The 14618-nt window shown below is 57.6% G+C and overlaps 1 protein-coding gene across 1 annotated transcript in view; it reads left to right on the top strand.

The window, feature by feature from the left end:
- SSBP3 (single stranded DNA binding protein 3) overlaps positions 1–14618 on the top strand; it is a gene marked incomplete at its 5' end in the record, with an annotated part of 148992 nt that extends 134374 nt beyond the window's left edge. The window contains 11 exons of the mRNA XM_006768392.2: positions 128–194; positions 296–372; positions 4792–4856; positions 5498–5546; positions 6124–6159; positions 6619–6673; positions 7915–7985; positions 11427–11505; positions 11706–11734; positions 12022–12123; positions 12902–14618. Coding sequence (XP_006768455.2) covers positions 128–194; positions 296–372; positions 4792–4856; positions 5498–5546; positions 6124–6159; positions 6619–6673; positions 7915–7985; positions 11427–11505; positions 11706–11734; positions 12022–12123; positions 12902–12931 — 660 coding nt within the window. The remainder of the gene's footprint in view (positions 1–127; positions 195–295; positions 373–4791; positions 4857–5497; positions 5547–6123; positions 6160–6618; positions 6674–7914; positions 7986–11426; positions 11506–11705; positions 11735–12021; positions 12124–12901) is intronic.

Below are 14618 nucleotides of genomic sequence, written 5' to 3'. Positions count from 1 at the left end.
AGGAATGGTCTTGGGGAGGCCATGAGTGGCCCTAGCTGGTCAAGTGGGGAGCTGGGACAGGCAGGCGTGTCCCCCTCTGTCCTCCAGCCTGGGGAGCAGCCCTCAGCTCCTGTCTCCTCTCTTTCAGCCTCCGGGAGGAGTTCCTGGGACACAGCCACTGCTGCCCAATTCCATGGACCCCACACGACAGCAAGGTAGAGAGGGATGGGTGGGCCGCCGGGGCGTGGGGAGTCGGAGGGGCTCCTCCCTCTACTGCCTGCCCTGCCACTCACCACTCACCTACTCTCTCATGCAGGGCACCCCAACATGGGAGGATCAATGCAGAGAATGAACCCTCCTCGAGGCATGGGACCTATGGGTCCCGGCCCACAGGTAACTGCCTGTGTCCATCCATTCCCCTGACCATCTGTGTGCCCCCGCCTTCTCTCCTCTTCCACAGTCTGTCAGCCTTTCCACCTCGCTCGGCTTGCAGGGATGAGAGCAGAGGGTGCGGCCAGGTCCCCAGCTCCTCTCTGCCCCAGGCTCACTGGCCCCACGCACAGCCAGGAACAGCCCCTCAGCAGGCAGAGGGGAGGGACCCCAGGGAGGGTCCTGGTTGGCTGGCCCTCCTGGGGAGGGGTGTGCTAGCCTGTGGTGTGAGGGGTTGGGAAGGCAGAGGGGCTGTACCCAGGCAGTGGGTGGTCCTCCCGGAATCCCAGAGCCTCCTCCCGTCCTGGGTGGGTGGACTTGAGCTTTATCATGACCCAGAGGTGGGACAGATGAGCGCCTGTCCTAGCTCTGTTTCCGGTTCACCATGGACAGACAGTTCCTCCTCTGTGGGCACCCGAGACCTCTGTCCCCCCTGGTGCCACCAGGTGGGAGGAGGCCAGGCTGCCCAGGCCCAGCTTATTTCAGCCCAGAGCTTTTGCCTGCGTCATAAACTGGGGCCCCGCCGAAGATTTCAAGTGCCCTGTCTACCTCTCTGCGGTTACCCATAGCCCGTCACCGGGACGCCCCCCGGGGCCAGCAGGCAGGGTCGGCAGGCCATCCCTGTTTCAGAGCCTTCTCGCTGTTGGCTCCCATCTTAGTGGGGGAAGGTGGCTGCTCCTGCAGGAGCTGTGGCAGGTGCTCTGTTCTCCCCCTTGGGAAGACTGCCTGAAAGAAGCCAGAAGTTTGGGTCAGGGGCAGAGCTCCCTGGAGTGAGGGCAGAGGGTCCTTCACTTCCTGCCCTGCCCAGGAGCCTGCTTCTCCTTCCCACCTGCTTGTAGATGTTCGGATGCTCTGGGCCCCTCCCAGATGTTTGGTTTCTGGTTCCCTCTGGCTGGAGTAGCATCTCCCCCCACCAACACCCCCCACACACACCTCCCTTCTGCATCCCATCCCCCCTGCCCCCGCCCTGCATTGTGCTGGCAGCAGGCCAGCCCCTGCTTTCTCCGGGTGCTGCCTCGGTGGTGGGGACACCGCAGGGAGGCCTTGCCCTAATCCTAAAAGGCAAGCCCACTCCAACAGCAGCCTGTTCTCCTGGTGTTTTTCTTTTTCTCCCAAACCTGACTTTAGCCCCACTTTCCCCATGACTTGCCGTGTGGCCTTGGGCGAGTCTCTGGCCTCCTTGGTCCTCCAGCTCTTCGTCTGAAAGGGGGAGGTGTGAGTGGCCCTCCAGGGTCCACGCTTCCCAAGGGGAGAGGACCTGGTGGGCATGGTCCCTCCAGGAAGCAGCCCTGCTGCTGGGGGGGAGGTGGGGGAGGGCGGGGGCAGGAGCCACAGTTGGTGCCCGGACCCTCCCTGAGGCGTCTTTGGGGAGTGAGCGCCCTACTTGTCACACTGTGCGGCGGTGTCCTGGGCTTCCGCCCGCCCCAGGCCTCCCTCCCGCCAAGTGCAGGTTGCTCTCCTGCTGGGAGGCCAACAGGACGCAGCAGCTTTGGTCCCTGGAAGACAGACAGATCTCTCTCTCTCTCTCTCTCTCTCTCTCTCTCTCTCTCTCTCTCTCTCTCGGCTGCCTGGCCAGGTGGTGAGCTTCCTGTTCTGTTCTGGAGGAGCCCGAATGAGGCTGAGATTTGTAGAGGGGATTCTGTAGCTGCACGTGGGGCTTGGGAAGGGCCCTCAGGAGCCGAGGTTCTGTGATGCATCAGGCAGGATTAGGGGCTTTGGCATTTGTTCTGCTGCCCACAGCCCTAGTCCGTGCACAGCCTGAGGACTGACAGCACCTCAGAGCCAGCATGTCGTCTGCTCACGGGCCCTGTCGGGTCGGCCGTTCTTTGTCTCCAGTCTGCGGACAAGGCACCTCAGTCCCAGCTCTGCTGCTGACGTAGCTGCTAGAGGCACTGTCACTCCACTTCTGTGCCTCAGTCTTTTTAACCTTTAGAATGGGAATAGTGGTGGGGTTGTGAGTGATTACAGATAAGTGATAAAAGTACATAGCACGGTCTGGCACAGAGAAGCATTGTTGTTAATTGTGGAGTTTGCCCAAAGTAGCCACCAAGTGGCTGAGCCCGGGTGCTAAACTCCCCTGTGTGCTGACCCCAAATCCGTGGCTCTACTCACTGCCCCCTGACACCTCTACAGTGGCCTGGCCCCTGTGTGTCCCTGGAGCCTCCACTGTTTGCTCGAGGGTCAGTGCACACCTGCTCAGCCCTGATCAGGCGTGTGGGAGGCGGGCTTTAAGAGTGCTGGCTGGCTCTGGCTGGTGTTGCTCAGTGGGCATAGTGTTGCCCACACACTGAAGTGTTGTGGGTTCTATTCCTGGCCCCTGTTGGGAGGCAACCAATCAATGTATCCCTTTCACACCCATGTTTTCCTCCCTCCCTTCCTCCCTCCTTCTCTCCAACCCTCCTCCTGCCCTTCGACTCTCTAAAAATCAGTGGACAAACTGTCCTTGGGTGAGGATTAAGAAATAAACATTTTAGCCCTGGTTTGGCTCAGTGGATAGAGCATCGGCTTGCGGACTGAAGGGTCCCAGGTTCGATTCCGGTCAAGAGAGCATGCACCTTGGTTGCGGGCACATCCCCAGTGGGGAGTATGTAGGAGGCAGCTGATCGATGTCTCTCTCATCGATGTTTCTAACTCTCTCTCCTTCTCCCTTCCTCTCTGTAAAAAATCAATAAAACATTAAAAAAGGAAAATGCATTTTAAAGAAGAGTGCTGGCTGCCTAGGGGTCCCTCTGTGGCTGTCCTGCCCTGCCTCCCCCGACTCCAGGCCCTGCTCAGTGCTAGCCAGCCTGGCTGCTCCTGCCCTTGCCCACACCCTTGGGGCATTCTTCTGGCACCCAAGCCCTCTGTGGGTGACCAGGCAGGGGAGGTGGCCCCGCGGCAGTGAGGTGGGGGAGATGGTCCCTGGCGGAAGAACTCAGCAGCAGCTGGGCTTGGCTCTGAGTTGGTAGCTCTGGCTCCGACTTCCTCTTCACCCATCCCTCTGGCCCCTCCGGGGGGTGGCACAGAGAGTGATCCGGAGGCTTCAGGTCCCGGTTGGAACCCAGCTGTGTCATTTGCTGCCTGATGTTGGGCAGATCTTTCTTCCCTGAGACCTTCAGTCTCCTGTGGAGCAGGGATGATCCCAGCCCCATGGCATTGTCACAAGGACCAAGCCAGAGACCATGTATTACGCGTGCTGTGTGCTCAGTAGAGAACAGCTCATTTGGGTTGTTCCTGTGCCACCAATTCTACCAACCTAATTCTTTCAGACTCTCCTGTAGGACAGAGCTCACTTTACTTTTCCCTCCTTCACTGCTTCCCTGATCGATGTGGCACCTGGTGTGTGTCCGCTGCTGCAGGGAGTGAGGGGCTGGCAGGTCATGAAGACGCAGCTCCCATCTTCCAAAGGCACTTGGAATTCAGTAGGAGATGGACAGGTGGTCATGATCATAATCCAGTGGGCAGTGGAGGAGGGGAGTGCAAGGCATTCTGGGAGTAGGACGGAGCAGTTAACCCGAAAGCGTGGGGCAGGGAAGGCTTCCCAGAGGAGGTGCAGTCTGAGCTGGGTATTAGAGGGTGTATAGGAGCCCACCTGGTAGAGAAGGGAGGCAGGCAGTCATTCCTGCCAAGAAAATAGCATTGGGAAGGGGAGGCAGGCTTTTCTGCAGTAGGAGATGACTCAGGTGTAAGGCCCGGGGGCCTGGTCAGGTGCTCTTGTGGGCCATCCCACCTGCCTCTGGGCTGGACTGAGCTGGGCTGGGACTCCTGGGAGATTCCCAATTCTGTCTGGACTCTTCTCTCAAACAGAACCTGGATTCCTTCTGAGGGTAGAAGCCTCCTGCTCAAGGCACTGTGCCTGGTGAGGCCCACATGCTGATGCCTGGATTAGGCAGCTTGGTCTAGGGGCGGGGGCACACCCAGACCTGGGCTGGGGGGTGTCTGTACATGCCAGGCCTTGGGGACAGCTGCAGGTCAGGTTTTCGGGACTGTTTCTTCCCCTCCTCGTTCAGCCCCGACCCCGGCCCCAGCCTGCCAGCAGCTCCTCCCTCGTGTCCGAGGTGCTGCCCTTCCCAGTCAGATCTCCTTTCCCCGCATGGACCCGAGGGGGAGGGGCCCAGAGGTGTGAGGGGCATTGCTTGACGTCCGTGTGCTTTTGAGAGAACCCCCTTGGAGCCCCGAAGCTGCGTCTAAAGCTGTGACTGTCCCTCTGTGCTGGCTTGTCATCGTGATCCCATCACGTGGTTCCCACCCTCCCTCCACCTTTTTAAACAAATGTGTTATTTTTTCTCATCAGATGCTCTTCACAGACTAACCCTCTCACTTATATTCTGTCTGTTTTCCCTCCCTTTCTCTCTCCGGTTCCCCTTCTCCTTCTCATAGACTGACCCTTGGTTATCGTTGCAGAATTACGGCAGCGGCATGAGACCACCACCCAACTCCCTCGGCCCCGCCATGCCCGGGATTAACATGTAAGGCAAAGTGACCCGCCGGCGGCTCAGAGCCCATGGCTTTCCCACCCTCTGCTGCCCTCCCGGGACACTTGTGACCTGAGCCATTAATGCCCCTCTCGGGGCCTCAGTCTCCTCATCAGTACAGCGAGAACGCTGCTGCCAGTACTGGTGATGGGCCCCACCCCGTAGGGTGCTTTACGTGCCCAGCACGGTTCTCAGCATGTTACGTGGCTCAGCTCACCTAATCTTCGTAATAGCCCTGCGAGGAAGTTATGTTAGCTACAGGGGGGTAACCGAGGCTCAGAGAGGTGAAGCCACTTGCCCGGCTCACACAGCAGAGTGGGAGGGTCCAGATGTGACCCCTGTAGGCCATTCTAGGGCTTCCGTGTTTCTTACCCCCTTTGTGGTGATAGATCCCTAGGCAGGCGCACATGCAGAGGAGGTTTTCTGTACTTCACAGGTTTCCATGTAACTTATAGGAGTTGGTAGGTCTCTCCCCATGGAACTCCCCATTACAACCCCAGAACCCAGTGGTCCCTCAGGCCCTGGGCTGCTAGGCAGGACTTCCCGTCAGTCACTTCAGCCCTCTCTGCCCCTGCTGGCACCACCCTTGGAGTTGACGGCACCTTTTTCACTGTCTCCATCTCTCCCTCCGTCAGGGGCCCGGGAGCTGGCAGACCCTGGCCCAATCCTAACAGTGCTAACTCAGTGAGTACCAGGTCACGTGGGCGTGTTTGCCAGGGAGGGGATTGTAGGTGCAGGGTGGTTCCTGTCCCCAGGTTGGAGGGGAGATACAGCAGGTCTCTACCTGACGCCTCCAGGAGAAGCCCACCTGTAGGCGCAAGCTTGGGAGTAACATGCCGGGGCCATCCTGGGCTCGGCCCTGCGCAGCCCAGCCACTGCTCTGCAGAAACAGGTGTGAGCTGAGAGCTGGGCTCCGAGCACTGTTCACATCGAGGCTCCTGCAGGACCAGCACTCGGAGGAAGGCTGGGAAGGGGCCACGCACCGACGGTCAGGCGGTCCAGGGAGAAGCGTAGAGGCGTGGGGCAACGTTCCTACTGTCCTGCCCTCTGGAACTGGAGGGCCCCCAGGCTCCCGGGGAGGTTTTCAGGATCAGCTCGGTGCAGGAGCTGTTCTCGGCTCACACCCCTGCCCCTGGTTCAGTGAGTGCCACAGCCGGTCCCATCAAGAAGGGGTCGTGTCCCCAAGAGGGTTTAGAAGCCAAAAAGTGCTGCCTGTTGGCGGAAGTGACTCTGACACGTGCTCCCTGCCTCTTGTTTCTAGATTCCATACTCCTCCTCATCACCCGGTACCTACGTGGTAAGTGTGAAGCCCTGTCTCCTTCCCTTTCAAACACATTGGAGCACAGATTCCAGCTGTGCTAGAACTTCCTGTCAGTATTCTGGAGTTTGTACCTCCTGCTGGTCCCAGAGTTTCCAACAAGCCCTGGAATTGGCATCCCCATCTGGGGGCTGACTAGTGGGTGGGTGGTTTGCAGCACAGGCTCTGGTTTCATCGATCAGCATGCATAGGAGTACACACGCGCACACACACACACACACACACACACACACCTCGGTTTAAGGAAGAAAGGGGAGAAGCCAAGTCCAGTCCCCTAAGGCTCACACAGGCGGGCTCTGCGTGTGTCATGGAGGATGAGCGAGAGCTGAGTGCCGGCTGGGCCCAGTGAGCACTTGCTGCTTCCTGGCTGGAGCTCGGTGGCCTCTCCCCCATGTTACCACCCTGGGTTTCTGATGTCGATTTTTGTCTCATCTCCAGGGACCTCCTGGCGGTGGCGGCCCCCCAGGAACACCCATCATGCCTAGTCCTGCAGGTGAGGGCATGGGGCGGGGTGCAGGGAGTCCTGGAGGGGCACAGGTGCAGAGCCAGAGCTTGCCAGCCGCTCCTGAGCAGCACCTCCTCCATAGGTCATCTTGGCATCCGGGGTTGGGGGGCGTGAGGTCCCTGGTGCCATGAAACCCCTGTGTGGCCTCAGCCAGATCACGGCTCCTCTCTGGTTAAGGGACGAGCAGAGCAGGGGAATCTGGGACAGGAGTCTCACTGGCCCTTGGTCTGAGGGACCCCTATTTGACTGTACATTTCTCCAGGTGACAGAAGGGGCTTTTGGATTCTGGCAGCCGGAGCCCAGGACTCTGTGCCCGGTCCTCTCTGTAGGAGGCCCCTTCTCCCTTTTCCTTTAACCAGAGGAGGGCATACAGCACACACGCATTGTGTGTCTCTCCGGCTAAGAATAGCATGCCACCAGCTAGGAGGAGTTCAGCACGCAGCCCTTACCACCCAGAAATAAAAAGTGAGAGGTGGTTGGATTTCTGCCTGAGGAATAGGGGGCCTGCTCCTGATACAAACCTGTTAGCTGGTTTCCTAAGGAGACCTTTCTGCCTAATTGGGGAGACGGAGGGGTCCCTCTCTCCCACCCTCCCCTCTCGGCTCCCCGTAGCGGGGAAACTCTCAGCCGCAGGGGTGGAGCTGGCGGGCGGCAGCGTGATGTTCCGGCTCCCACTCCGACTCCTTTCTGCTGCTGCATTTTTATGAGCTGCATGACCTACATTCAGACTGGGTCACGTTAAACCACTCCATATGCTAATGTGGCTCCTGCCCAGCCCTGCCTCTCCCCCTGCCCCACCAGCCTGGCAGGGCGGCCCCTGGGTGATGTGTGGTGTTTCTCTCTCCCCGATTTGATTAAAACTGCTGGGTTAGGGAGAGCACAGGTGGTGATCTGTCTGCCCCATATTGTCCCAGCAGGAGCAGATGTGAGGTGGGGTGGGGAGCCGAGAATTGGGACCTGTAACCCGCCTTTGCCTTGTCCACACTCCTGTCCAGATGTCCAAACACCCCAAAAGTCTTCATTTCAGGGTTGAGTGGTTTTCACAGTTGAATTTTCTGTGATTAAAAACTTTGTGAATCTTCATTAAATACAAATTAGCCAGAAAATGGCAGTACTTAAAGGAAATTTTAGGTGATAAAATACAAAAGAATGAGTTCAAGTGCCACGAGTTTGTTTTAATTAAGAAATGAATTAATCACCCCGACTTGCGGGTTTCCACTATTCTACAGATTCAACAAATTCCAGTGACAACATCTACACAATGATTAATCCGGTGCCGCCTGGAGGCAGCCGGTCCAACGTAAGTCTGCTTTCTAACAATTTACATATCAGATACCATAACAAATCATAATTAACTTCCGCAGCTGAGGGGAAAGCAAGTTTAATTGATTTCAGCCATTTGTTTCCAAAGATGAATAAAATAAACCATCAGAAAAGTGATTAACTCTTGGGTACCTCAGTTCCCATCTCAGCCTGCCAGGGGCCAGGAGAGAAGGGGATGAAGTGATTCCCACTCATCTGGTCAGAGCGGGGTGCCCTGTGTGGGGTGTTGGTGCCGGAAAGCACCGGCTGCAGGTGGGGTTTGGGCTGTGTCACACCCTTTGGCACCTGTTTCCTTGGCCACTCAGCGAAGAGGGGGGCCATGCAGGAGCACGTGCCTACTTGGGGACCTGCCGCCCCGTGCCTCCGTCTCCTTTGGGAGCCCTGTGACCCTCGCCCCTTGCACCTCTTTGCCTCTCTTCAGTCCATTCCCCTGGCAAGAAGCTCTCAACCCCTCTTGGCCTCTCAGAGTTCCCACCTTCAGTGATGTTGCAGCTCCAGTCCTACCTTTTCTCATCACCCACTCCCTGCCCCTCAGTCTGTGTCATGTGGGACTTGACGATGCAGCTGGAGCCTGTCTCCCTTCCAGCGGGGAGTGCCCCAAGGACGGTGCCGGGGTCTCTCCTCCAGGCAGCCCTCCCACGTCGACCCAGCCCGCCTTGCCCCCTGGAGCTCAGGGTTTGGAAAGGAGGCTGCCTGTGATATCAAGTCTGTGGACTGCAGAGCCAGAGGGTGGGCTTGGGGCCCCCAATTGTCTATGGCTTTTGGGGTGCTCTATTTGGTTTTGTTGGCTCGGTTCTTAATGTGACGTCTAAACCACCACCCCACGTGCTGAACAATGGCATGAGCGGCCCCACGCTGGTCACAGCACGTGTTTAAGCTCTTGCAGCCTCTGTAGTGAGGGTCCGTGGCCGCCGCCTAGGGTGCCAAGGTAACCAGGGTCAGTGGATGGGAACCTCACATCACACCTGATGCCCCTCGCCCCTCCCTCCCCTCAGCACCCCTGTTTCCCACGAGGGTGACCAGCCATCGCGTTTTAGCTCTAGAAGCCTCGTGTCCCAGGACGACATCCCAGGACACACAAGGTCCTGGTTTATGGCAGCGGCTGCAGAAACTTGGGCGGGAAAGTGTGAGACCTATACAGCGGCCAAGACAGGGACTAGGCACCCTGTTCAGTGTCCCACGGAAATGGCATCCATTCATTCCCTCCTCCCATGGTCGCTGTCGCTGTCCTCCTCCTGACCACGGTCTGTCCCTGGTGACCTGTGGCTCCCAGGGGTGCGACTCGAGTGCCTCAGTCACGGGCCGGCGCCGCCTGTGGCTCTGCCTGCAGGGGTGCTGTCGGGATGGGGCAGGTTTCGGTTTCATGCTGTGAGCCTTGGGACCGTGTTTTCCAAGGGTCCAGGTGATGAAAATGAGGACACCAGCGCCAGTGGGACCCAGACGCCGCTGGAAAAAGGACAAACGGCCGTGTTACTCTAACGACAGGTGGGAGGACACCTGCGGCTGCACTAGGGCGGAGAACGACCAGGAGGAAGGTGCTGCGCGCCTCCCACCGAGGGATGTGACCGCGCAGGGCTGGGAGGAGATGGGCACGTCCTCCTAAACCAGTCAGAAGTTCTTTGCATCCTCCAAAGAGACGCCTAGGCTCCGTCAGAGAGCGGCAGCCGTGTGCGGTCAGACGCAGCCCTGAAGAGCCCGTCACCCGCCGGCCCCTGAGCTGAGCAGCTGCTGCTGAGGCGGAGCTGCGGCCCGGTCAGGGTGAGCAGAGCAGGGCTTTGATGACAAGCGCCTTGGACTTTTCTGTGCAGCGTTGACGCCGGCAGATCCCTCCAGCACTCGGGTGAGCTTCCTGCCGGAGGTCAAGTGTGCGGCGCACCCTGCAGTGGAAGCAGGTCCGACCGCAGGCCTTGGACGCTTTGACCTGAAAACTGGAGCTTTAAGTCGTCCTCTCGATTCCTGTGAAGAAAATACAAATCAGAGATTGTTGTTCTCTTGTCCAAACACAAACGTAGACGTTGCTCGCTGGCCTGCGTATCTGGCCGGCAACACACAGTTGATTTGGCAACTTCCGTTCAGTCTGCGAACCGCTTCCTGCTCCGTGTCCCGGACACCTCGCCCCCACGCTGCTCCCCAGGGGCCGGTAGGCTCACCTGTGGTCTGAGGCTGTCAGAAGTCACAGGGGTGTTTGGTCACTTGTCAGGTTCCTCAAAACATGCAGATGCAGTTAATGAGGTTTTGACTCTAGAAATCGAGAGCCTCAGACACATGGCCATCTTTGTTGCTGGCCGTAGGGAAGATGTTAAAATGTTGGCCTGCTGTGCTGTCCTTCTCTGATTAGGAAATGCATTGAGATGAGAATGGAGAAAGGAATTGAACACCGAGAAAGAATCATGTGCTGCGTCCCCAGAACCGTCTGAGGTCTGTACAGAGACCATGAGGAGCCTAGATGTTTGGGGTCGGGGCTGCACAAAACTTCATGCGGCCAAGGGAGTGACTCGACTTTTAGAAATGAGACTGCTTGAGGACTCAAAAAATGTCGCCAGGAAGGGCAGCCACCTTAAACAGGACTTTCGTAATTTCTTTATTACAACTGTAACTTCATTGGAATCCGAGCAAGGACTCCCTGGGTGAAGGGTTGCTGCTTACCCCAACACCCAGAATTCACTCCAGGCAGACCCAGGCCGAAGGGCAGAGCTGACGCCGTCCACAGAAGGAAGCCCCCAGTCGGTCCTGTGGCCGGGGCCACGCCAAGCTGGCTTAGCTGCAACCCCCGAGCACAGGTGACAAGAAAACGAGCTGCACGGGACCCAGCAAAACGTAAACTTGGGTGTTTCCGAGGACTCGACACCCTGCAGAGGGGAAACACCTGTAAATCACATCTCTGATGAGGGGCTTAAATCTACAATATGTAAAGGACTCAATTGGAACCCCATTAAAAAATGGACCAAGTGTCTAAATAGACATTCCTTCAAAGAAGAACAAGTAAACAATGAAATGATGCTCAGCATTATTCAGGGCAAACGAAAACGACAATGAGATGCCAGTTCCTACCCAGGAGGATAGCTGTCCTTGGAAATGACCCTTGCCGGCCAGAACGGGAAGAGGCGGAGCCCTGCCCCCTACTGGTGGTGTGTCTGGGGCTGCGGCTGCTCTGGAGCAGTCCAGCCGTCCTGTTCTGCGGAAGGTCCAGCAGTCACCTGCGACCCTGCCAGTCCATGGCTAGGTCTCTGCCCAGAGAGAGGAAACGCGTGTCCCCACAGTAATTGTACACAATGTTCATAGCCTGATTCATAATAGCCAACAAGTAGACACAACCTGAACGTCCAGTGTTGGGCCTTGAGTGTGTGAGGGAGGAGCCCCCAGAGTGGGAGCTCCTTGAGGCCGGGCCGCTCAGCCACCATCTCTGTGCTTCTTTCAGTTCCCGATGGGTCCAGGCTCCGACGGCCCGATGGGAGGCATGGGCGGCATGGAGCCCCACCACATGAACGGATCGTTAGGTGAGCCTGTGCCCCGCCCGGCCCTGCCCACAGCCTCCTCCTGGCTCAGCTGGGCCTGGCCACGGCCCTGGCCTCACCTGCCCACGGGAAGAGCTGAGACATCCTCTGCACAGAAATAGCGGGGACTCGGGTGGAAGGGTTTGGAGGCCCCTCCACGAAGCGTGGGCAGGAGACTGAGCGGGATTCTTTCTTGCTTCCAGGGTCAGGTGACATAGATGGACTTCCAAAAGTGAGTGTTTAATGTCTCCTTCCTGGACACACCACCTTGTGCCCCACCCCCACCCCTTCCCCCAGAAAGCCTGTCTCCCAGCCCGGCTGGCAGCCCACAGGGCCGGGGCTCACCTCTCCTAACAATTCTCAATTCTCCTAACAACATAAGTGGCATCAGCAATCCTCCAGGCTCCACGCACCGACACACCACCTTGTGCCCCACCCCCACCCCTTCCCCCAGAAAGCCTGTCTCCCAGCCCGGCTGGCAGCCCACAGGGCCGGGGCTCACCTCTCCTCTCCCCGCAGAATTCTCCTAACAACATAAGTGGCATCAGCAATCCTCCAGGCACCCCGCGAGACGACGGCGAGCTGGGAGGGAACTTCCTCCACTCCTTCCAGAACGACAATGTAAGTGCCCGCTGCCATCCTCGTGTCATCCCTGGGCCGTCACCTGATCCCCAGGGTCTGGGGGCTCCTGAACGATTTGAGAGCCTCCTTCCTGGCTGAGACCTACCCACAGGGCCCGGGGCCTAACAGCCTTGTGGGTCTCGCCCTCCTCCCTCCCCCGTGTGCCCTCACCCCTGCCACCCGAGTCTGACCCCAGCAGATCCTCCTGGAGCCTGTGTGCAGGTGCATGCCTTGGGTGCTGCCCCTCGGGCACTGGTTGAGCTGATGTGGTTGGAAAGCCTGGCCTGGCCTCTGGCCGCTGGGTCACAATCCACCAGTCCATTTCCATCTGTCCTGGGGAGGAGGTTCATGCAGACAGTGACTTCCTGAGGTCTCGCTGCACAGGGGCTGGCCGTCGGGCTTCTGTCCACAGTCTTTGAAGGAACAGCCTCGTGGTTAAGCAGTTTTTGAGAACCCCCCCAACGGGTGCCCACCCCAGGGCACCCTGGCTCACCTCCCAGTCCTCTGCAGCCCTGTGCCTGACCCCACGGCAGGAAAGCCAGCTGCAGCCTGTGGCGGGTAGGGGGCTGGGGGAGTGGGCAAGGGGTGATTTGAGGGAAAGGGGGTGAGTTCCTGGCAGGCACAGCCTGCTGCGGAGAGGCGCCTCCTGGCCCTGCCCACCCAGTGTCACCCAGTCTCAGCCCAGCCAGGCCCCCAGCTGGTCGCCTCTGCAATCAGACCCCCACAAGTCTCCCACTCCCGGCCCTCACGACCCCCTTCTCTGCCTCTCCCCGTGCAGTATTCTCCAAGCATGACGATGAGTGTGTGACCCTCCTCTTCTCCGAGACGCTGAGAGAGCCGGCATTGCGGGCTGGAAGATGCCAGAAATTATGCAAGAAGAAGTGAGGTGTCATTGCCCAGGCGCTGGGGGAGGGGCACCTCCCGCTCCCCCTCCACCCTGCCCTCTCCACTCCCCCACCTTTCCCAATTTTAGTTTCATGCAATAAAAAGGCCGAACTTTTTATTCCATAAAACATGAAGGACAAAACTCAAAATAAAAATATATTTCAAGTCATTGACCAGAAAAATCCCACCCCTTGCCCTTCCCAAAAGGATCTTTTATGTACATGACACTTTTTTGTTGTCTTTTGTTTGGGTTTTGCCATTGTTGGGATTTTTTTTATTTGTTTTCTGGGGTGGGGTTGGGGGGGGGATTTTTAAAAAAGGAAGCTTCTAGCAAACCCCCACCCCATTTCACCCCAACCAACCTCTTTGCTTTCTTCTTTTAAAAAAAAAAAAAGAAAAAGGACAAAAAACCCCCACCAAGCCCTGCTGTCTGTACCCAAGCCCTTCCACCGGAGAGCTAGTCTCAGTGTGCGATCTCACGCTGTCTTTGTAGCCACCTAAGAATAATAATGATGATAATGATAATAATAAACTGGGCCGTTTACAATCAGTGGTTTCTTTCCAAGGGCCTTTTTTGGAAAGCAAACGGAAGTCGCCCTTTTCCATAGAGGGTTTTGGCTTGTGCAGATGGGCAAGGGAGGGGCGGGGACGGTTTTGTTTTTTTTTGCTTAGTTTTCTCCCGGGCAAGGTGGCAACAGCAGCTGCACAACTTGGACCCCAGAATGTCCCCCACCCCGTGATGTGGCTGGAGGGCCAGGCCGCCTGGTTCAGGCTGCAGGACTCCACCAGGCGGACACTCGCTGGAGACTCGCTGCAGCCGGTGGTGGTGCGCACTGTGTGCCCAGGACTGCTCCTCCTCCAGGGGTCCCCTGCAGCCCCGCCTCAGCCCCCACCCCGTTTTCCCAGCGAGAAGCCTGCCAGCTGGGTGGTGGTCTGGAGCGAGTGGGGAGCCCACCCCCGACAGGATGGCTGTGACTGGGACATGAAACTGACCTCCGTCCTCGTCCCCTGGCCCTGCGTCCTCCGTGTGTGCTGGCAGTGTAGCGCTGGAGTTTGGGGTTTTCTTTTTTTCCTGTTGATTCTTCCTCCTTTTTCAAAGACGGGATATTGACCAGAACTGCTCTGCATATGCTTGGAACTGAATGGAAAGACTTTGGAATGGCTGTGGGGGTGGGGGGACACCAGCCACCAAACGGACGCGCTGTTTCCGGTCCTGTTTTTATTTTTAAAAACCGACACGCGACAGTGGAGCCTGTCCCCTCCCAGGAGGGTGACTCGGGCCTCCCTCACCTCAGCACCCCACGGAAACCTCTGTGTCTGGCCCCGGAGACACCCGGATTCTTTGTACATTTACTCCCCGCCCCCTCCCCGTAGCTGGTCTTTGTTTCTCCCCTTTCTGATCCATGTATATCATATTATGTGAGATATCATCTGCCTGAAAAAAGACCTTGTGCGGATTATTGGGAACATTGTAGCTGTTTCTGTGTTTTTTCTTACCTTGTAGTCTGGTTCTGAATTAAGAGAGGAAAAAAAAAGTAATTATGATACATTGTAGTTTGTGTACGATATATGTTGATAACGTTTTATTAAAGGGACATCTTTTTTCCGCA

The sequence above is a fragment of the Myotis davidii genome, unplaced genomic scaffold, assembly GCF_000327345.1.
Source record: "Myotis davidii unplaced genomic scaffold, ASM32734v1 scaffold79, whole genome shotgun sequence".
In the NCBI taxonomy this organism is placed as follows: domain Eukaryota; kingdom Metazoa; phylum Chordata; class Mammalia; order Chiroptera; family Vespertilionidae; genus Myotis; species Myotis davidii.
The sequence above is the reverse complement of the archived record's forward strand: the minus strand, read 5'-3'. Positions and strand labels throughout refer to the sequence as shown.